At 40.0% G+C, this 18,905-nt stretch overlaps 1 protein-coding gene across 21 annotated transcripts in view; it reads right to left on the bottom strand.

Moving 5' to 3' along the window:
* EBF1 (EBF transcription factor 1) overlaps positions 1 to 18,905 on the bottom strand; it is a 412,068-nt gene that overhangs the window by 11,237 nt on the left and 381,926 nt on the right. For 11 of the 21 annotated variants that reach the window (XM_015141336.3, XM_015141335.3, XM_015141334.3 and 8 more), the window contains 4 exons: positions 6,985 to 7,050; positions 5,845 to 6,022; positions 5,010 to 5,189; positions 957 to 1,151 (listed from right to left, as the gene is read on the bottom strand). In XM_015141336.3, coding sequence (XP_014996822.1) covers positions 957 to 1,151; positions 5,010 to 5,189; positions 5,845 to 6,022; positions 6,985 to 7,050 — 619 coding nt within the window. Of the gene's footprint in view, positions 1 to 309; positions 795 to 956; positions 1,152 to 5,009; positions 5,190 to 5,844; positions 6,023 to 6,984; positions 7,051 to 18,905 lie in introns of those variants that run through there. The other 10 variants (XM_077937389.1, XM_077937388.1, XM_077937387.1 and 7 more) reach the window with 3 other exon arrangements.

An 18,905-nucleotide genomic window follows, 5' to 3' on the forward strand; every position in this document is an offset into this window, starting at 1 on the left:
TGAGTAAAAAAGTATTTAGGAGATGAATGTTTGAGTCTGAGTTTGAAGCCAGCTTCTGCCATGTATCAGCTGTTAAAAGTCAGGCAATTTCGTGACCTCTCTAACCTTTAGTTTTCTCATCTGTCAAGTAGGAGATATGAGTACCTACCACACAATCCTGCTGGGGGCAATGAATGGGGTTGTGCAGGTCTCAACATATGACACACAACACAGTGCTGAGCTCATAAGAAAAATGTTAGAAATGGTGTGCTCAGTTTTAAAAGGTGGGTAACTTTTTATTCTTAATGAATGAAAAGGCCATCTCAACTCTTAGCAACTATTTTATTTTCCATATGCAATGGTGGGAAAGTGATTGAACAATTTTAGTATGAACCAGAATACTCTAGTGGTATTTTGGGGTTTCTTAATCCCAGTAGGAAGTCTTTGACCTTTGGTTTATGATGCTCTAACTTCAGGGCTCTGATCAAGTTATGGCTCACCCCCTCCCTGTTATCAGCCCCGCACACGTTCACTCTGACACAGGCAACAGGAAGGGAAGGTTGAGTGACCTACTTCAGGAGAAGGCCAGTCCCGGGAGAGACCCTGCACTGGAGAACTTGCTAGAGTCCACAAAAGACTGATCTGATAATGGCGACCACAGGGAGTGAAAGAGGAGAAAAGAGAAATGATGCTGTTAGTCAGTAGAAACAGTATTCCCAAGCAAATCCCGGGCCTGAGCTGAATTGCTGAAGTTGGAAAGAGGACTTCTTGAGCACCTCCAGCAGAGGAGAGATGAGTATGGCCAAGGGCCAGGGCTGAGGAGAGCAAACACAAAGGAACAGAAGAGATGAGGGCAGAGAGAATCAGGCAGGGTCCAAGGCTGATTCCCTCGGCAATGGTGATGCATCTGCTTCAGGCCCTGGGAGGGTGAAGTTAGGGCACTGGATCTGGATTGGCAGGTGGGGCCTGGGGCTTACCTTGCAGGCTGTTCCCGTTGGTGCTGGTGCAGGTGGGAGGTGGGGAGGTCTGGGGTCTGACGACTGGTGCAAAAGCACTCTTCTGTTTCACGGCTGAGACCATGTTGGCTGGTGAAAAGGAGAAGATGCCCGAGGAGCTGCTGCAGTTGGAGGGGAGACTTGTGGAGGAGGCCATGGTGGGGCTGGATGGCACTACTGAGAGGGTCAATGAGAAAGGAGAAATCAGTGCCTCTCATGGCATCCTGAAGCAAAGAAGCTCAGATCCATCCCTCACCCAGCCACCTTGCTCTGTCCTGCTCAGACAATGCTTCCAGCACAAACTTTCCCTGAATTCGCAGGCTCTTGTCTACTTTCGCTATACAGAACTTAGCATGTGCTACCTTTCATTACTGGGGATCTTCTATGTGTTTATTGTGGGGCCACTGTATGCCAGGCAGTGTGCTAGGCACTGGGTCATCAGCAGCAATTGCCACTAAGGGAAAATGACCCCTGGTCATCAGCCCAAGGCACTAACCAATCCAAATGCACCAAGTGCCTTTATGGGGCAGAACACAGAGCCACCATCCTTAGAGTATTCCAGGCCAGGAAACAAAAGTGCAACACCCTGTTATGAGGGTGAGAGTAGCACAAAACAGTGACAAAGGTGAACGTAGCCATCTCAGTGGAGGCAGGGAAGGGAAATCAGAGAAGACTTCATAGAAGAGGTGTCAAGGGATGCATCCCAGGTAGAGCCTAAACTAAGGTTCTAGGAAAGGGGCTGGGGTAGGGGGAACAGGAATAGGCCAGCTTGAGAGGATGGCCACCAGACTGCCACATGCAGCATTTGTGAAAAATGAAGAAAAGTTCCAAATTCTTTATATCTGCCATGGGATATATGTGAATGTTTGGGAATTAATAAGCAGTAGGATCAGAGCCTTACATAAATACTCACAGTTTGGTAGTAGTAGGGATGCAGATAACCAATGATGGGAGAACTCTGGCAACTCAGAGAAAACCCAGCAGTTTGGGGATATGAAAGAGCTTGGTAGATGTACATTCTCTACCGACCAGGATCCTCTTGGCCTGGCCTCTCATCTTTTGCTCCAGGCTAATAATCTCTGGGTTACTTTAGGAGACAGAGATTTCACATACGCTAAGTCAAGACTAATATTTTCATACACTCACTTTCTATTTCCTCCATTTCCTGCAGGAAAGTATGTATCCTAGATATTTCTTCTATTTTATTATTTTTTCACACAACTTAATAAAACATCAGATATTGTTTTATCATTCACAAGAATCTTCACGTCTTTTTCATCTTGTCATGGGCAATGCAATCTTAAGTCGGGGCCCATCACATACTTTTTTTTTTTTTTTTTTTTTTTTTACAACTGAGGAAGTGAAGCAAGCTGGGACTCACAAAGTAGTGTAGCAGCTAGCCCAAGGGCCATAGCTAGAATGCGCTGAAGCAAGGAATCACGGCCAAATTCAGAGCTCTTTCTGCTAAACTACCCTGCAAAGGAAAAAGATCTCCAGGGGGAAAAGCCTCGTTCCCACAAGCCCACCAGGGTCCAAAGAGCTGTTTGGGTGGCCTTATCCTTTGGAAAGTGGGAATCCAATTGGTCATAGGCAACAGTTGCCATCAGGGGAAAATGACCCCTTCTAATCAGCCTGAGGCACTACCCAATCCACACGCACTCAGAACGCAGAGCCGCCATCCTCAGTTTTCACAAACATTTTCGAAACTGTACTTTTTCTTTTAATGAGGCCAGCATTTTTATACATCTCTTAGGATTTGTAAATGTGAAAATACACTCAATAATAACACCCATTTAAATTGCAAAACTCCTGCACTGGAGGTTTGATTTTTAAATATTCGTAGACTTGAAATCCTGCTGGTTCACTGAGGAAGGCAATTAATCTCATTGGCAAATGCGATCATTATGTGTATTTAGAGGTGGGGAGTTTTGGGGCGGGGAGGGGGAGGTGCAGTTAACAGAGGAAGGGGTAAAATATAGTCAAGCAGCTCCATTTGTTATAACATTATTAGTTATCAGCCACCACACCAGAAAGTGTGTTCACCAGTGAAATGTCTTATTTTTTTATTCCATTGGAATTTTTCAACATGAGTGCTTTATGAATAATTAAATATTACAGAGGCAAAAATTCAAATCAGCTGGGCTTTGTGTTTATTGTTTTATTTGCATTTGTGCAGATAAAACCATCCCATCTGAGAGCCTATTTGAGAATTTAATACTATATTTGTGAGCACTGAGAAAATCAATTAATGGAAATTAAATGTTCAAAGTTTCACAGTCTGACAGATGCAATCTCAGGCTGAAGCGGCTGAGTGTCTGCACAGGCTTGAGGAGAGCAATCCAAGCCCCTAAATTGAATTGCTACCATATAGCAATTAGTTTATTGATTTAATTAAGAATGCCACCTTTTAATTTTCAGGTCATGATCAAAACATTTTCTGATTGAATAAATGGGAGAACACTGAAATGATAGATCTCTATGAGAAACAATCTTTTGATAAATCAAAATCTAATGTGAAACTGATCCTAAACATTGACTCGTGAGTAGACAGACATAACATATGCAAATTATTTGAGGAGTTGTAAATGTTCAACAAACTGCTGATTCCAAACTAAGTAGAAATGTGTAATTTTGTGGACTTTGAGCAGAAAAATTCACCCAGACAGTAAAAGTCTGTAAGTACATTTTCAGAAATAACTTCTCTTAAAGGGCAAGAATGATCTTTCCTCTTTCAAAGCACTAGAACAATCCATATTTTCACTGTGAGAGAGGGCATCATTTGTAGTATTTTTAGCCAAGACTCCGTAAGAAATCATGAATATTCTTTTATTTAATGGCACATCTATCTGTCCTTCTACAAATATCTAAGAGTTTGGCCACATTTTGCACATCAGAAGAGTCACTCGCAATGCCCAAGATGAACTTCAAAGTCAGAGAGAGATCAAGAGATTGTAAGGACATGGGTTATGACACTTTATAGATAAGGAGGGCAGTTCTCTGAGGTTCTTTAGAAGCATATAAACGTACCAACATTTTTTTGTAGGCAAACTTCTTTAAGGCAGGGACAAGGCACCAAAGAATATTTTTTGTATGTGTATGTGGTTTTCTTTTTCTTTTCTTTTTTTTTAATCTTTCCAGATTTCTGGAAAAAAGTGTTTTACTGTGTTGTTGTTTTAAGTATACACCAAATGCAAACGAAGGGGAAAACTCCAAGCATTAAAAAATAAAGGAGTCATATAACTGAAGGGAGAGAGGTTAAGTTTTAGACTATTGTTACTATGTTATACCACCACCACCACGTGTTATTATCTTTGCATTATTATGATTATTAGATTTACTAAATGTGCCTCCATGTATCAGGAATCAGGACAAGCTCACTGTATGCATTATCTATGTCTTACAACACTGGATGGGGTCGGTGCTAGTTCCTTCTCCATTTTACAGATGAGAAAATTGAGGCTTGGAGAGGAAATGAACTTGCCTCCTTTTATGTAGCTAAAATAATCAGATGAAGTAAGACAAAACTAATAGATGTTTTGGGCTTACGTAGATGACAAATATGGTGTCCTCATTGTTTATAGGGTTTTTTTGGTTTGTTTTTTTCTCTGAGACAGGGTCTTGCTGTCACCCAGGCACTGGAGTGCAGTGGCACAATCATGGCTCACTGTAACCTTGAACTCCTGGGCTCAAGCAAACCTCCTGCCTCAGTTTCCTGAGTAGCTGATGGTAACTGGTAAAAGTGGGAGTTAGTAACTGGTAGAAGTGGGAGTCAACCCATCTTCACCTGACTCGGAGCGTGGGTTCCTGAAGCGACCTCATACAGCTGCTTTGGATGGTAGCAACATTCTGACTGTTAGGGAGACTTTGTAGGAAGGAAGGTGAGCACTGGAGAACGGAGATTCCTGCTGGAGATGGTGCCTTGCAGGATGGAAAGATAGGGGCCCTCAGACTGAGAAGCCCTGCCCACTGGGCCACATGGCACGATGCCAAGTTCTTCTAGCGAAACATGAACACGGGACACACATCTCTACTTACTGGCATAGGGCGAGTTGGCAGCTGAGCCGTTGAGGAAGGTGGGGGAGCCGCCCAAATTGGACATGGCGGCAGAGCCGTATCCATTCATGCTCGTGGTGACGGAGTTATAGTTGGTCTGCTGGGGAGTGGTGCTCGGCACGTACCCGTGTGGTGACACACTGCTTGAGTTGCGGGTGAAACCTGAGGGGTGGGGGCAAAACCAGGGGTGAGGGTGGCATTCGGATGGTGGCAATCCTGGAAGACTCGGGGAAAGAAGGTCTCTGTTTCTGGCCCCATCGCCGCAACCCAGAGGGAAGGGACTGGGTGATTCATGTGCGTGGGTTGGTGGTGCTAGCTCTGTGATTAAAATGGGAAGTAAGCAAAAGACACATTTCTTAGGAGATCATAAATACTTAGCAGGGCCATGAGAAGTGGCAATGCTGGGCCTATAAATTATCATTTTAGAGCAGAAATAAATCCCGATCTAAGAGATGTACCCTGGAGTTAACAGGTTCCTATTCCTTGGGCAAGAATGATGTGCTTTGGGCCCTCAAAACTTTAATTCCATCCCTCTTTGCGATCTGTCATTCATGGTTTATGATGAAAAGTTAAATGTAGAGAGATGGCTAAATGCATGCATCCTTTCTAGCCCCCTATATTAGATTACCAGAATGATAGCTAGGACCAACATTGTACAATAATATCTTATATACACAAACTAAGAATCTCCCTTTTGGGATGAAAATAATTCTTTAATGTAAAAATTGTTCATGACCAATAAATGAGGAGATGGGCTGCTTAAGGTTGGGGAGGGAGAGGGAAAACGTGTGAGGGAAGAGAAAAGCAAGCTTCTGACCCTGATTGGTGGCTTGTGATGCCTCAGAGACATTCACAGCCAGTTGTCCACTGAACGAATTCACACCCATCATCCCTGCGTGGACCGAGGTGTTAGCAAGGGCCGGGAGTTGGTTGTGGTTGCGGGGAACACTGTACAGGGCCTCGGCAATGTCGGCCGCTCTCTTCAGAATGATTTCCTGAAAAGTCAAAGGAATATCCCCTTTAGCTGTCCCCAGTCATATTCCCAACAATACCATTTTTTTCCAGTGCCAGGCACTGTACTCAGGGTTTTCAATGGTCGGCTGCATTAACTTCTGCGACCCTCCTGACAAACCTGTTATATTAGTCTCACCATCATCATGCCATGGGGAAACTGAGGCTTGGAAAGTCAAAAGCCTCACCTAAGGACACTCACCTATTTAAGAACAGAGCTGAGATTCATAAGCCCATTTGTCTGATTTTGAAAGTCCATTATCTTAACATGCCTTCATACTACCCTACAGTCCATACAGGTCAGTACCATGAGGTTTTCTATCCTTCCCAATAACGTGTAGGAAGTCTGAGGTTACCCAGGGGGAGACGGAGAGAGGCTGCAATTCATCTCCCCTGTTGATGTTAAGGGAAGGTTGTAGATGACTACCTGCATTCCTGAGTATTAATGGGACTGTGTCCCCCAGACATTGACTCAGGTTACATGAAAAAGGAGTGAATGGTTTGTCGGACTCAGTTTCCTAAGCTATGTGAATCTTATACATGGAGTTCTATGAAATAGAAGCAGGCAGTACTATTCAGGCCTTGTTATACTTTTTGGAGAAAAAATTAAACCCTCTTTCTCTTCCTAAATTTGCTTGAAAACCTGAGAGAAATAAAATAAAGCACCAGTAACTCTCCTCTTCAATTAGGAAGTACGTTTCCACTAAAGATTAGTTTTAAATGAACCACCTTTTCTCATACAGACAATGATTCAGTGGAAAGGGCAATAAAAGGTTTACAAAAGAGAGGATTGAAGAGTCTTGCAACATGTTATATCTGAATTACTTATACTCTTAACTCATGCACATGGCTTTAATATTTTCTGTGCTTTCTCATTACGATATGGAATCTGAGATCTTTAATTGCATGTGGCAGTCCACACAGGCTAGAAACCCACAGCGCTCACCTGGTTGTTGTGTGGCATCCCATACAGAGCTTCTACCAGATCCGCAGCCCTTTTAAGTATTACTTCCTGTCAAGAGAAAAGCAGATACAATCCTTTGAGCGAAGGCAGGTTGTCGTTATCTTTAGACATGATCACTTTCCAGTCCCTCTGGCCATACTTTGCCAAGGCACTGCTATAAAGGCCATAGCTTGGGGAACCCCAGAATGGCGTTAAATCACCAATTTGTCCCTGTTCACATACACACTTAATTGAGTCAAAAGGTGAGCATCATTGGTACTGCAAGATAAAATACATCACTCAATAGTCTGCCATAGGCATGATAAAGCACTCATATGTTTATTGCTGAATACAATTCCTAGGTCATTTACTAGATTACTACAATCGATGTCATTCAGTGCGTGGTACGAATCCCTAAGACGTGTTTATTTTGCACTTAATTGCTTATTCCAGGAACCATGACCTTATCAGACAGGTCATTTTCGAGGGATTTCCAATCAATCTTCAGCTACTAGAAGCATGTAGTATTAAACTTCTTTTGTTTATCTCTCTTGGATGGCAAAGCCATAATATAAGCGGGTGATGTAGGAAACCCACATACTGAGGCAATGCACTGTTTGTCAAAAACTCTTATGGAAGGACTCTACTGTCCTCAGAAGCCCCCTCTTCACCAATTTTCATTACTGGCAGTATCTATTTCTTTTACAGCAATTATTTGCTATTTCAGTATTGTTTGTGATTTCCCCCATTTGCTCATTCATTCTCATCCTAGATATATATTTGGCTGCTCATTCCAGTTGAAGAAAAAATATCTCCCTCTTTTTACTTAGGTGGACTTCCATATTTAGCCTGCATGCTTGGTTCTAATAATAGGGAGTACTCTACAAAAGTGAGTATGGTGCTGATATTTTTGGTTCTAACTAAATTTCTTCAAATTCATTTCCACTAGAATGTGAAAAGGAAAGCAAAGTTAAGCTTGATCTATGCAAAAGATAGGCGCTTGTCAGACAACCAAACCTAAGGGTGAGGTATGATCATCAGAGGTGATTTACAGGAAGATATGGTTACCATTTTTGGCTGTGGGTAAAGTTTCAAACAGAAGTATAACTTTAAATGTTTTACACAATAGATTTCTACATGGAGAAGCAGTGCTGTTCAATTTTCATAGACTGCAGTCGCTGATCAGAAAATAGGGAGATAATCGCATTCATTTTGCTGTCACCATAGCCTCTTCAAAAATCCTTGAACAACTCTTGAAATGACAAGCTTTTAGATACATATTAGCATTTTTCAATTTTAAATTCTCTATAATATAAGATAAAGTAGTTGTCATACTACAGTAACTACTTATGACATATCTAATGTCCTAAATTCAAAAATAAGATAGAGGGGTTTTCAGTTCTCAATAAACATTTATGCTTGCCTTAAGCTGATAGACCCCCTTTATAAAACAGTTGTTATTTTTAAAGTAGGGAGTAAAAAATATTATGTAATCAAAGGGGTTTGAAACAATACATCTGAAATCATTTCTTTATTTTTTAATGTAAGCTACAAGCTAATTTACCACTTTTTGTTCACTGTATTGTCTGACCAGAGCAGTTAATAATTTACTATGGTACGGGCACACTAAACCCTATCCCCAGATCAAATTCAGCCTGTATTGCCTTCACTAAAACCTCATGGCTTTAAAACAAAACAGGATCAAGTGAGTTTATTTACTAAGATTTGACTTCGCTAGGCCTATGCTCATTTATTTCTCCAAATAAATATTTACGTCAGTGTTAGGGCTTGGCAGGGAAGATATTTTCCTTTCTTTGCATTTTAGGGGGAAAAAAGCAAGTCTCCTGTTTGTCAAAAGCATGATGAGGCACAGAAAGAAACTACACTTATGAACTTCGCTCTTGTAACACTATAATTGGGGACTTAGAACAGTGTACCTTATTTTAATTAATTTCACAGAAGCAGGGAGGAGGGATGTTCGAAATTAAACTCCAAGATCTTTGAAGTTTTCATAAGCCTGAAAAAATACCATCTATCAGTATATATTGTATATCCTTGGTGTTAAGAGTTTTTCAATGACATAATCTACTTTTTTTTTCTCCTTATATCGCTATCCAGAGCTCTCATCCCCATTTAATCCTTTGAAAATAAAACACGTGGATCTTGTTTCCTAAAGGAGCATCCTTCTTTGATCCATGATGCTGTCTTCTTTGATCCACCATGCTGGGGCATGTTTTCCCATTGAGTACATTGCCATAGGTAGGTCATCAGCACAGCATCATTTCAGGCCAGCAGTCTTGGATTTGAGGAGTGTGAACCTGGATTTCTTGCCCTGTGAGGGACACCCTTAAATAATATCTAGCCCATCAAAAAATATCCTTCACTGTAGTATCAACTTGTAAGGATTTAAGAAAGACTTGGTTCAGCTTTGCCCATGTGATTTGGCTTCTATTAGTTATTTCTGCAAATGGGAAGGAGAAAGAAAATTTCTGGGTCCTCTATGAGTTAGTACAATGGACCTGCAAGGTGCTTGGATTTCGGTGACCAGAAAATTGCTCTCACCTCCATGTCATTACGCTCCCAGTGAACTAGCCCCCAAGCGTGTTTGTGTTGGGGATCTAATATATTGCCTTTCAATCAGAGCTGAGAGCCACTGAACACACAGACAGAACATGACGAGCAGGTCAGGAAAGCAATAAAGATTTTACAGAGCTGTCCAAGGTGCTAAATTTACTCAATAATGGGTTTGGCACCATAGTGTTAACCTCTCATTTACTACCAGTTTGAGGGACTAAATTGAAGTAGCTGACTTCATTTACCTTGAAATGTATATTTTATGACATTATGTAAGTAGATTGAAAGGGCACTGTAGTTTTAACAATTTAAAGGCTAAAGCATGTTTAAGATGAAACTTGAATATTTATTGTATATTGCACTTAAAGTATATAGAATGTTAAAATGTATTGATTAAATTTGTAAAAGGCATTATAAAAATGACAGGTAGTATAAAAGATGTATGCCTTTTAAAATCAAATTGATAGTGTATGCCATCTCTTCTGTGGTCACAAGTGTAATTTTTTTGCAGTTTTATATGGTAATTTGAAAAATCTGTAATTTCACATTAGGAAATGATTGAGCCTTGGATGTTAAAAAAAGAAATTTCCCATAAGGGGAAGTGCTGGATGTTTCATATAATCTTTTGTCTCTCAAATTGTTCTTAAATTCTTATTTTTTGTGGCATTAGGCAGGAGCACAGTCTAAGAATCCTTTCATTTTAATATGCAATTTTAATATTTCTGAAAAGAACAAGCACTTGACTAGTACTAATATCTAATGTTTCAAGGAATTTATTTGTCAGGGGAGATTTTCTCTTCTTTTCATAATGTTTAAAACGTCTCCCTGCTTGCAGTTTCAAACGTAAGAGTGGATATTAGACAATTCCAAGATAATTAATTCTATCCTTAGGTTTTTTTTTTTTTTTTTTAAAAAACCCTTTTGGGAATTAAAAAGACATATACTAGTATCCTAAATATTGAAAAGCCCCAGAGTCTCCTTGTAGAGGTAATGCTTGTTCTCCAATCTACATCCTGAGTCAGACAATTTTTCTGTTCATGGCCTTGGATTTCTTCTCTTAAAGATTAAAAAAAAAAAAAAAAAAAAAAAAAAGCTTTACTCCTTAAAAACAACAACTACTTTTCACTGATTGATTTCATCTCACAATCAAAACCTGGCTTCATCTGTCTTGCTATGACCATAGGTTGATGGTTGTGTGAGTAGGGGTCTATGGAGAAAAATGTGGATACATTATTCTTACTCTATTTAGAGTCTACAGAAATGTCAGGGAGACTGAAGGAGGAATGGGGTTCCAAGAAACAGTTCAAATGTAGCTGGCATGAGTTTTACTTATATTTTAGAAGCTTTGTAATAAAAATGCTGAATGGACTACAAATATAAAGGGAAGATTCAGCTTTACTTTCTACTTTGCAACCCAATCAATTAGCAAATATTGTTTGAGCTTTTTGTTGCCCTGTCATCATATGTGGATCTTATTCTCCAGCAATTTTCAGGGCACATTATCTTCCCAGCACTGACCTACAAGGTTTGATGAGAGTCACAAAAGATCGTCACCATCATTTTGTCCTACCATCTTTATCCAATCATCTCTCCCTATGTGTTTGAAGAACTGCTCTCTATGCCTGTCCTCCCCAGCCTAGAAGTAAAACATTTGGCTCCTTTCTATCTCCATACCTTTGCTCCTTTTGCCTTCCCCTTTTTTGGGGGGGGAATGCTGGCTTCAGTCTGTGCCCATTGACAATGCCTCTCTCCATCCTCTGAAGCCTGGTACCGAAGGGGATTGTGATGGTGCGGTAATGAAGGAGATAACTCTCATTTATTGAAAGTGGAACAAGAATTTATTCAACCTTCATAGAAAGCCTTTTAAGGTATTCTTTCTATTACCCTCTGACAGATGACGAAACTGACACTCAGCGAGGTCAGCTAACTTTCCCAAAGTTTCCACCGCTGACTAGTGGCTGAGCATGGATTCAACCCCAGGCCTGTTAGACATCAGAGCCTGGCTCTTGAAAATCACACTGTTCTATCAGAAATAATTCCTGATACCTCAGCTCCTAATCTGATACCCCAGTTCAGATTCCCCAGCTCCTAATCTCTCTAATTTCTCTGAAAAAGAGTGCTGACCATCTGTGTCACCCAGCACAGCACTGAAGTACATACTGAGAGGTCATTGTACTCTGATCTGAAGCGTGTTAGTCTTCATTCTCCATAGCTAGACTGCAGAGTTTTTGAGGCCAGTGGTAGGTCTTAATCTCCTTCTCTAAGCTCCTACCATAATGTTTAGCAAACCACAAGTCTTGAGAAATTCATGTTGATGTGTTAATCTAAGATATAGTTACTGATTTTTAAAAGTACACAATTTGTATGATGAAATGACAAAAGTCATATTTGGCATGGTTTATAAAAGTAGAAGACTTAAGTTTGGTGTTCCATTTAGCTACAGACTTTTACGTCCAATATATAAATTCCCAAAGGTCAAGTTTTGATCACTGTGAGTTTTTTTTATGTCACTTTTTTATGAATTTGCTCTTTCATTCCTGCTGGCTTGGACTTACACATTTTAATTTTGTGATTAATACAATGAATCATGTCTAGTACAGACATTATCTCAAGTTATAGGCTGCTAGCAACATGAGGTTGGTCCTTATGTCCTCAGTCTTTTATTAGCTATACTCTTAGGCCCTTGGAAATAGTTAGGTATTTGCACATTCATAGAAAGACACATTGGGAACAAGGCATATCATGACAAATATGCAGACATAGTTAACTCATCTTCTATTTTATGAGTTAAAAATCTTAGGATTATTCACCATCTGTGGGAGTCTTCTCTTTAGCATTTGACCTGAAATTTATAGCTAATAAGCTCAAGTTCACTGGCCAATACTGGGCCGATTTATAAACCCAGTTCAATGTTTTGGGTGACGCAACCCTAGATGAGCAGGAAAGATAGTCTGAACTTTCTTGTGTTCATAGCATGTGTAGGTCAACTCATAAAGCCAATAGATACCCATACATGAACACAACATTAATTTTCATATTTCAGCATTAAATTTTGAGACTCTGGGAACTCCACCCATAAAATTAAAGCCCAGGGATACTTCAGTAATTTGGGAGGATAATCTGTGCTTGGCTTTATGCTTACCCAAATAGGAAATAATGTTTTCAGGGATGTAGATGGAAACAGAAAAAAAAAAGAAAAGAAAACTACAAGCATCAATAATCTAAGTCAAGTTGAGTTGGGTGATTTCTGAGAAAGAAGCACAATACTTCTCTGTCGCTGCACATTTCCCTGATACCCATTTATCACCGATCTACTTTGCCTTATCAGGGGATTCAAAATGTAGTGGCCAAATATCAGCAAGATAAAATGAAGTGAAATGACAAAATCACTCTTGATGTAGAGATGATAAGTACCTATCAATGAAATCAGCATTGATTTCACTGCCTTCCTTCATACAGGCTTTACTGCAGGACCCAGATTTTGATGTGTGCATTCAGCTCCTAGACTTTAAGTCCTGGATCTTTCCCCACTGGCTTCTGAAAGCCTGGGTGACATTACTGATTGGAAAGGCTGAATGCTGAAAAATTGATTGGAAGTTTCTTGCAGCCCATTTCTTGCAGAGCTGGATGTACAATGCAATAAATACTAGTTGTCCTGAGATGTATTTCTTTGGAGGGTAGTTTTATGTCCCAACTTCCTTTGTGTTTATTCAGCCAAATGGAAAATTCCACAATGGCAGACTCTGCATTCTAAAAAATCAGTATAATGAAGGCAGTGAGGGAAAGAGTAAAACAAACCAAAATAACGCTTGGGCACCGTTTAGTTTCCCATCCTCTGAGACATTCCTCAAATTTTTCATTTTTCTTTTAATATAAACTTCTTAAAATAGAGCTTACTGCAGATCATTAGAAGCCTTTAGTGTCACACTTTAAACACTCTTTACTTAGCAGCCCTATGACTGAGAAGAGTCACTTACATTTAGCATGGATATAATTAAACATGTTTCTGTTGAAAGGGGCATTCTCATTATAGCTAAGGACCACTTTAGAGTAAATTGAAATGGAAAGGAGGAACATAAATGAGGTATAGGTAGCAAGTAGTTATTTCCAGGGAGGCATAAAATGCCAAATGTATAACAATTATATTTTACAACCCCGCATTCTAAAGGCTTCATAGTATCTTAGTATATAAGAAGATTCAGCTGAAGCTTCGACTGCCCCACAGAATATTCTAGCGCATACTTTTTGCCCAGAGTCTTTTTAAAAAATGAAATTCAAACCACAGTAAAAATCTCTAGACATTTCCAGAACAAAGGAATTAAACATTTTGAAAGAGTCTACTGCTATTAATACCAGAGGCCAAGGCACCAAAAGTATTCTAGTCTGGAGAAAATGCAGCAGGAGGACCTCTTCTGAACCTCCTCTAATTTTAAAGTTGATTTTATGTTCAGATTAGATGACAGCCCTCTTACTTCTCAAACATATTATTATGAACCAGCATGCGGTGTGGTTGGAGGTAAACCAGAGAGCCTTGCCTTTGTTAAAAACATGGTGTAGGAGACTCTGAATCATATGAAATTAAACTAGGTTGTAAGCTAACGCCGCTATATCAACGTAAGACATAGTAACTTACGTGATTGACTTTTACAGTGGAAAGAAAAAGGCTGTTTTCAAGCAACTGTTATTGCCTCAATGGAAAAAAAAAATCAATGAAAGTGAAATGAACAAGAGATTTTGTCTGAGTTGCAGTTAATACCACTGAAGAGCTATGGATATTAAAAGGTCAACAAATAAATTAGCCAGAGTGTTATGAAATGAATGATTTGGCTCATAATTTTATTGAGTGAAAATTGTTCGCTGCCTATTAGACCAGGTAATTTTTATCTGGTGCCTCAATTACTGTCCCGTAAGCAATAATATAGTTGTAAGAGCTGTTGGTTCGATCGCGTGACCTCTGAGAAGCTGGCTAGGACAGCTGACTTTACTATGATGGATAACTAAGCTTGGGCTCCATGAGGTGCCAAGCTTCCCTTTCCTGCAAGGGGATCTCATAAAAGAAACATTACAGCTTGATTCATTTTACCAAAATGTTCAACTTTTCAAGTGTCAGCAGTTAAGTATAAATTGTGAAACCAGGTATTTCTGAGAAGAGTTATGACAATGGCTTTCCCCTCCCTTTTTTTTTTTTTGGTCTCCTGGCATTTTCTTCTAAATGGTGTCATGGTAATTGGTGAATGGGAGCCTGGGGTGCTTCCCGCCACAAATACAGTGAAAAATGGTGTCTGCACCCTTGTGACTATGACCTGCTTGGAGGTACAGAGCTGAACTTGGTAACCTCTGGCGGGATCTTCTTATTCCAATTCATTGTACTGGTTTAAGACCAACGCTGTGGGTTAGGTCCTGCTGAGTGCCTTGGAAATCGACTTTCTGATCAGGATAAAAGTCTCTGCTTAAAGAGAAAGCTCTGGACAGAGGTGCCTTTTTCAGGGGTAGGTTGTAAAGTCAGCACATGAAACAAAAACGGCCTAGAGTCAAAATTACCCTTGAAAATCTTTTAAGTCACCTTTAAGTCGCCAAGGCCTGGGCTTTTAGAAAACACAAAAAGCCAAAAATTAACTACTTCTGTTTCTCTTTGTCTTTTGACTGTGGCTTCTCTTTCCCTAGGCCAAGGCTGAATAAATACCGAGCTTAAAAGTAAAAGGACTGCTCAGTAAACAAAGAGATGTATTTGTCATGTACACATACGTGGATGTGTTTGTATGTATGTTTGGTGTGTGTATACAAATGCATGTGTATATTTCTATTTTTGGATGCATACTATAGGGAAACTTGAGTGATATGTTTCCATACTATATAGATACATAAAGGAGACAAAAATATAATTTGCTTTTGCTTCTTAAACTATTGAGCATGAACATCATCGGTTATTATGTGTATCTCCAGACAAACGATATCTGTAAATGATAATTCTCAAGGCTTTACAGATGGTCCTGAGTATAACTGCAATTAGAATCCACTGCTTCAAGACTGTTGGGGCTTGGTACTTATTACTCCAATGCTCCACTGAAGTGTTACTCAGGGCTGAAAATAGTGAGCAAGACTTAAGACCTCCAAGCATCTCTGTTCCGAAGGGCTTCAGTCTTTAAGGGGAGGATGTTGGGTGGCTGGAGGTAGAAATGAGTTCACCCCTTGGTTCTCCTGTCACCTACCCTTGAACTAATGAGTAATTATGTTCAATGCCCCTGTATGCAGGGTGTGATATGAAGTAGGTTAAACTTAATCCTCCCCATCAAGAACTCAGTGCTAAAAAAGAACTTGAAAGAGTTCCAGCACTGAGCTATTGGATAACGGTTATTGCAAGTCCCTCCCATAATGACTCTGCAGCTAAAAAGGGAAAGCATGGTACCCAGGGTTTGTTTGCATTTACAGGTGAGTTCTTCCTGCCACTTCCACCTAGCTCAGCCCTTTGTGAGCTAACCTCAGGCGTAGGCCACCACTTGCCTCCTTCTCTAACCAGGCTGGAAGGGTTTTAAGATTGATATTGTAAGTTGGCTTTTTTCCTTAAAATTTCTTAATTCTGGGAGGCACTGCTTAGGGATATAGGCTCTGGATCTGGAGTCCAATAGACTTGGCTCAAATCCATGTTCTGCTATGTATTAGCAGTGTAAACACATGCCTCTGTGTTCTCATCTGTAAAACAGCGTTAATACCAACACCTGGTTCAGTAGATTATATTTAGTTAGTGCTTATCAGGCAATAACCAGCAATATTATTAATAATTCCCATTTATTTTCCAAGGAACTCTGGCAAAAATATATGCATTCTTACAGTCAATGTGTATTGAGTGCTATGTTTGAGATGTAATCCTATTTTCAAAACTCTATAAAAGACTCTAAATGGACCACTGGTTAGGAAGTATGGGAAGTTAGGAAACCTCCACTTACTAGCTGCATAAGCTTGAGCAGGTTACTTGTCCTCTATGAACCTCAGTTTCCTCATCTCTAAAATGGGAAGGAAACAATAATGACAAGCAGAAGAATTTGCCACGAAATAAGTCAGCTCAAGATAAATAACCTAAAGAGGTGAGAATTACAATTTTCATGAGGGCCATCGGCCTTTTAAGTGAAGCTACAACTTCTAGCCCTAGGTAAATTATATGTGTAGGCATTTGTGTGTGCATATTCATCACGCACACATGCACGCACACACAGGAATTCTAAATGCAATTTCAGGGGTACACAGATCCAGGCTAAACTCCCTGGATAAAAGAAATATCAGTAGTAGGGGATACCAACCCCCTAAACTGAGCATGTTATCAAATGGGGAAATGGAATCTGCCTGTAAGTTTTCTGGTAGATACAGGGGGAATTGGACCGCATTCCATAGCTTGTGTTTTTGACAAGAGAATACAGAGACAAAATGTTTCCTGGAATCAAACTCAAGCATGTTTTTTTCTAAGAGCTGAATATACCATAAGTTTCGCCATTTGTTTCTGTGTTTTTGTCTGAGGAGGGGGGTCACTTTCACTTCAGGATATAATGTTAATCGAGTTTCCTCAAATTAAAAAAGTAAATAAATGAGAAAGAGAAAGAGAGATAGTGAAAGCGAGAGAGATGCTAGTGTCAGTGTGGAAGATGAAGATGTTAAGTTTTTCTTTATCCTTTGCTGAATCCCTTAGTCATCCCCTTTCTGCTAGGAGGCAATGTGGTTATGCAAAGATTTCTTATTTGTATTTTCACTGATGCAACTGCAGGTTTTGAATTACTGGTAGTCTTTGCATAAAGACTAAAACAATAAAAGCATAATTAGAATACATTGTATACAGCCAACTCCAGTTTTATTTTGCCCCAGCTCTGTATTTATGATAAATCACTAAACATGAACGCTCTTTAGGGAGGGTGATTTTAGGTCTCATCTCTCCACTGAGCAAAAACAGTGCCTGTGACTGGAGCCTGAATTTCAATTTTGCAAGTGTACAGTTGAAGTGAATAATATTTGGCACAATGCAGTGCACAACTGAGCCACTAAATGGCTGATTTACTAAATTATTATTAGATGAGCCCTTGCTGTTCCAAATGAAAGTGCAGTCACTGTCTTCCTTCATGGTGTGTTCAAATTGTTCTGTGTTTAAATATTCAGCATGAGGCTAATGTGAACTGATGAACTGAGACTATAAACATTCACTTTCAATACAGATAGAGCGACAGAGATGCAACATATCATGTGGCCCGCAGAGGTGAAAATGATTTATATTTAAGGATGTTGCTGCCGACTGCCATTACTTTAAGGTACTCTTAATTAGCCTGGTGTTTGAAATGACTAATTCACGTGTACAGGGAGAGCCGCTTCATAGAGGCTGAGATTTTCGAATGCCAGTGAAGGAGTAGCTACCATGAGGATTTGCTACCTCTGTATTTCCAAGGAAGCCTTGAGTTCCTTCATGGCGGGCTGGCCACACAGCACCAGCAGATGAGCATGTCTGCCAGAGATACTATGGGGCTTTGACATTCAATGAGCTTTTGGAGACCCATCAAAAGAGTCCACAATCCTTCCTTCCCACCATCCACCCTCCTGGTGTTCACCTCCCTTATAATCCCAACCTACTACACAGCCAGCCACACTGATACTTCAATCCCCATGTCACCAGCTTCTTTACTGACACCTGCTGGAATGAACAACAACCTTTTGCTCCTTGGACAAATAGGACCCTCCTCTCTCTTCCCCTTTGAGGGCAGTTATAGGCAAGCACTTAAAATACTGTGATCACTTACAGTAGATTAGAATTTTTTATTGGTGCTGTGTTGCCATAACAACATGAAGACAGCAGATGACTTAAGCTAAGCTTGCAAAGCAAAAGGCTGCTCATCTGGCAGTTAAAATGAATACAGTTCATTTCACAAGTTTCCCATATGGACGCTTAGTGTATGGTAATGAGGAGACCATATGGTGAGAGAAAATGCACTGAGAACAATTGGGTTCCACTGGCTGAGTGGGAAGTTGGGAGAGAAAACCCGGGTGAGAGATTCTGGTGTGCTCTCTGGGTTCAAGGTTTGGCGGAGGTTTGTTTGGGACTGTTGTTTTCCACAGGGGTTTCGCGTTTCTTAATCCGTTCCTTAATATGTCGGCTGTGTGAAATGACAAACATCTTGCAAATTTTGCAATATCATTCATCACAAACTGTCAGCAGTGTTTGCAAATCTGACTTGCAAGATCTTTTAAATGTGTTGTTCTTAAAAGGCAACAGTACTAAGTTTTTAGACAAAGTGCAGGAAAATTTAAGCACTTCTGACAAGCAGAAACATTAACAGTAATCATTTTAAAAACACTCGCATCTTTTGCCTGCATGTTTA

This window comes from Macaca mulatta, chromosome 6, assembly GCF_049350105.2.
Source record: "Macaca mulatta isolate MMU2019108-1 chromosome 6, T2T-MMU8v2.0, whole genome shotgun sequence".
NCBI classification, from domain to species: Eukaryota; Metazoa; Chordata; class Mammalia; order Primates; family Cercopithecidae; genus Macaca; species Macaca mulatta.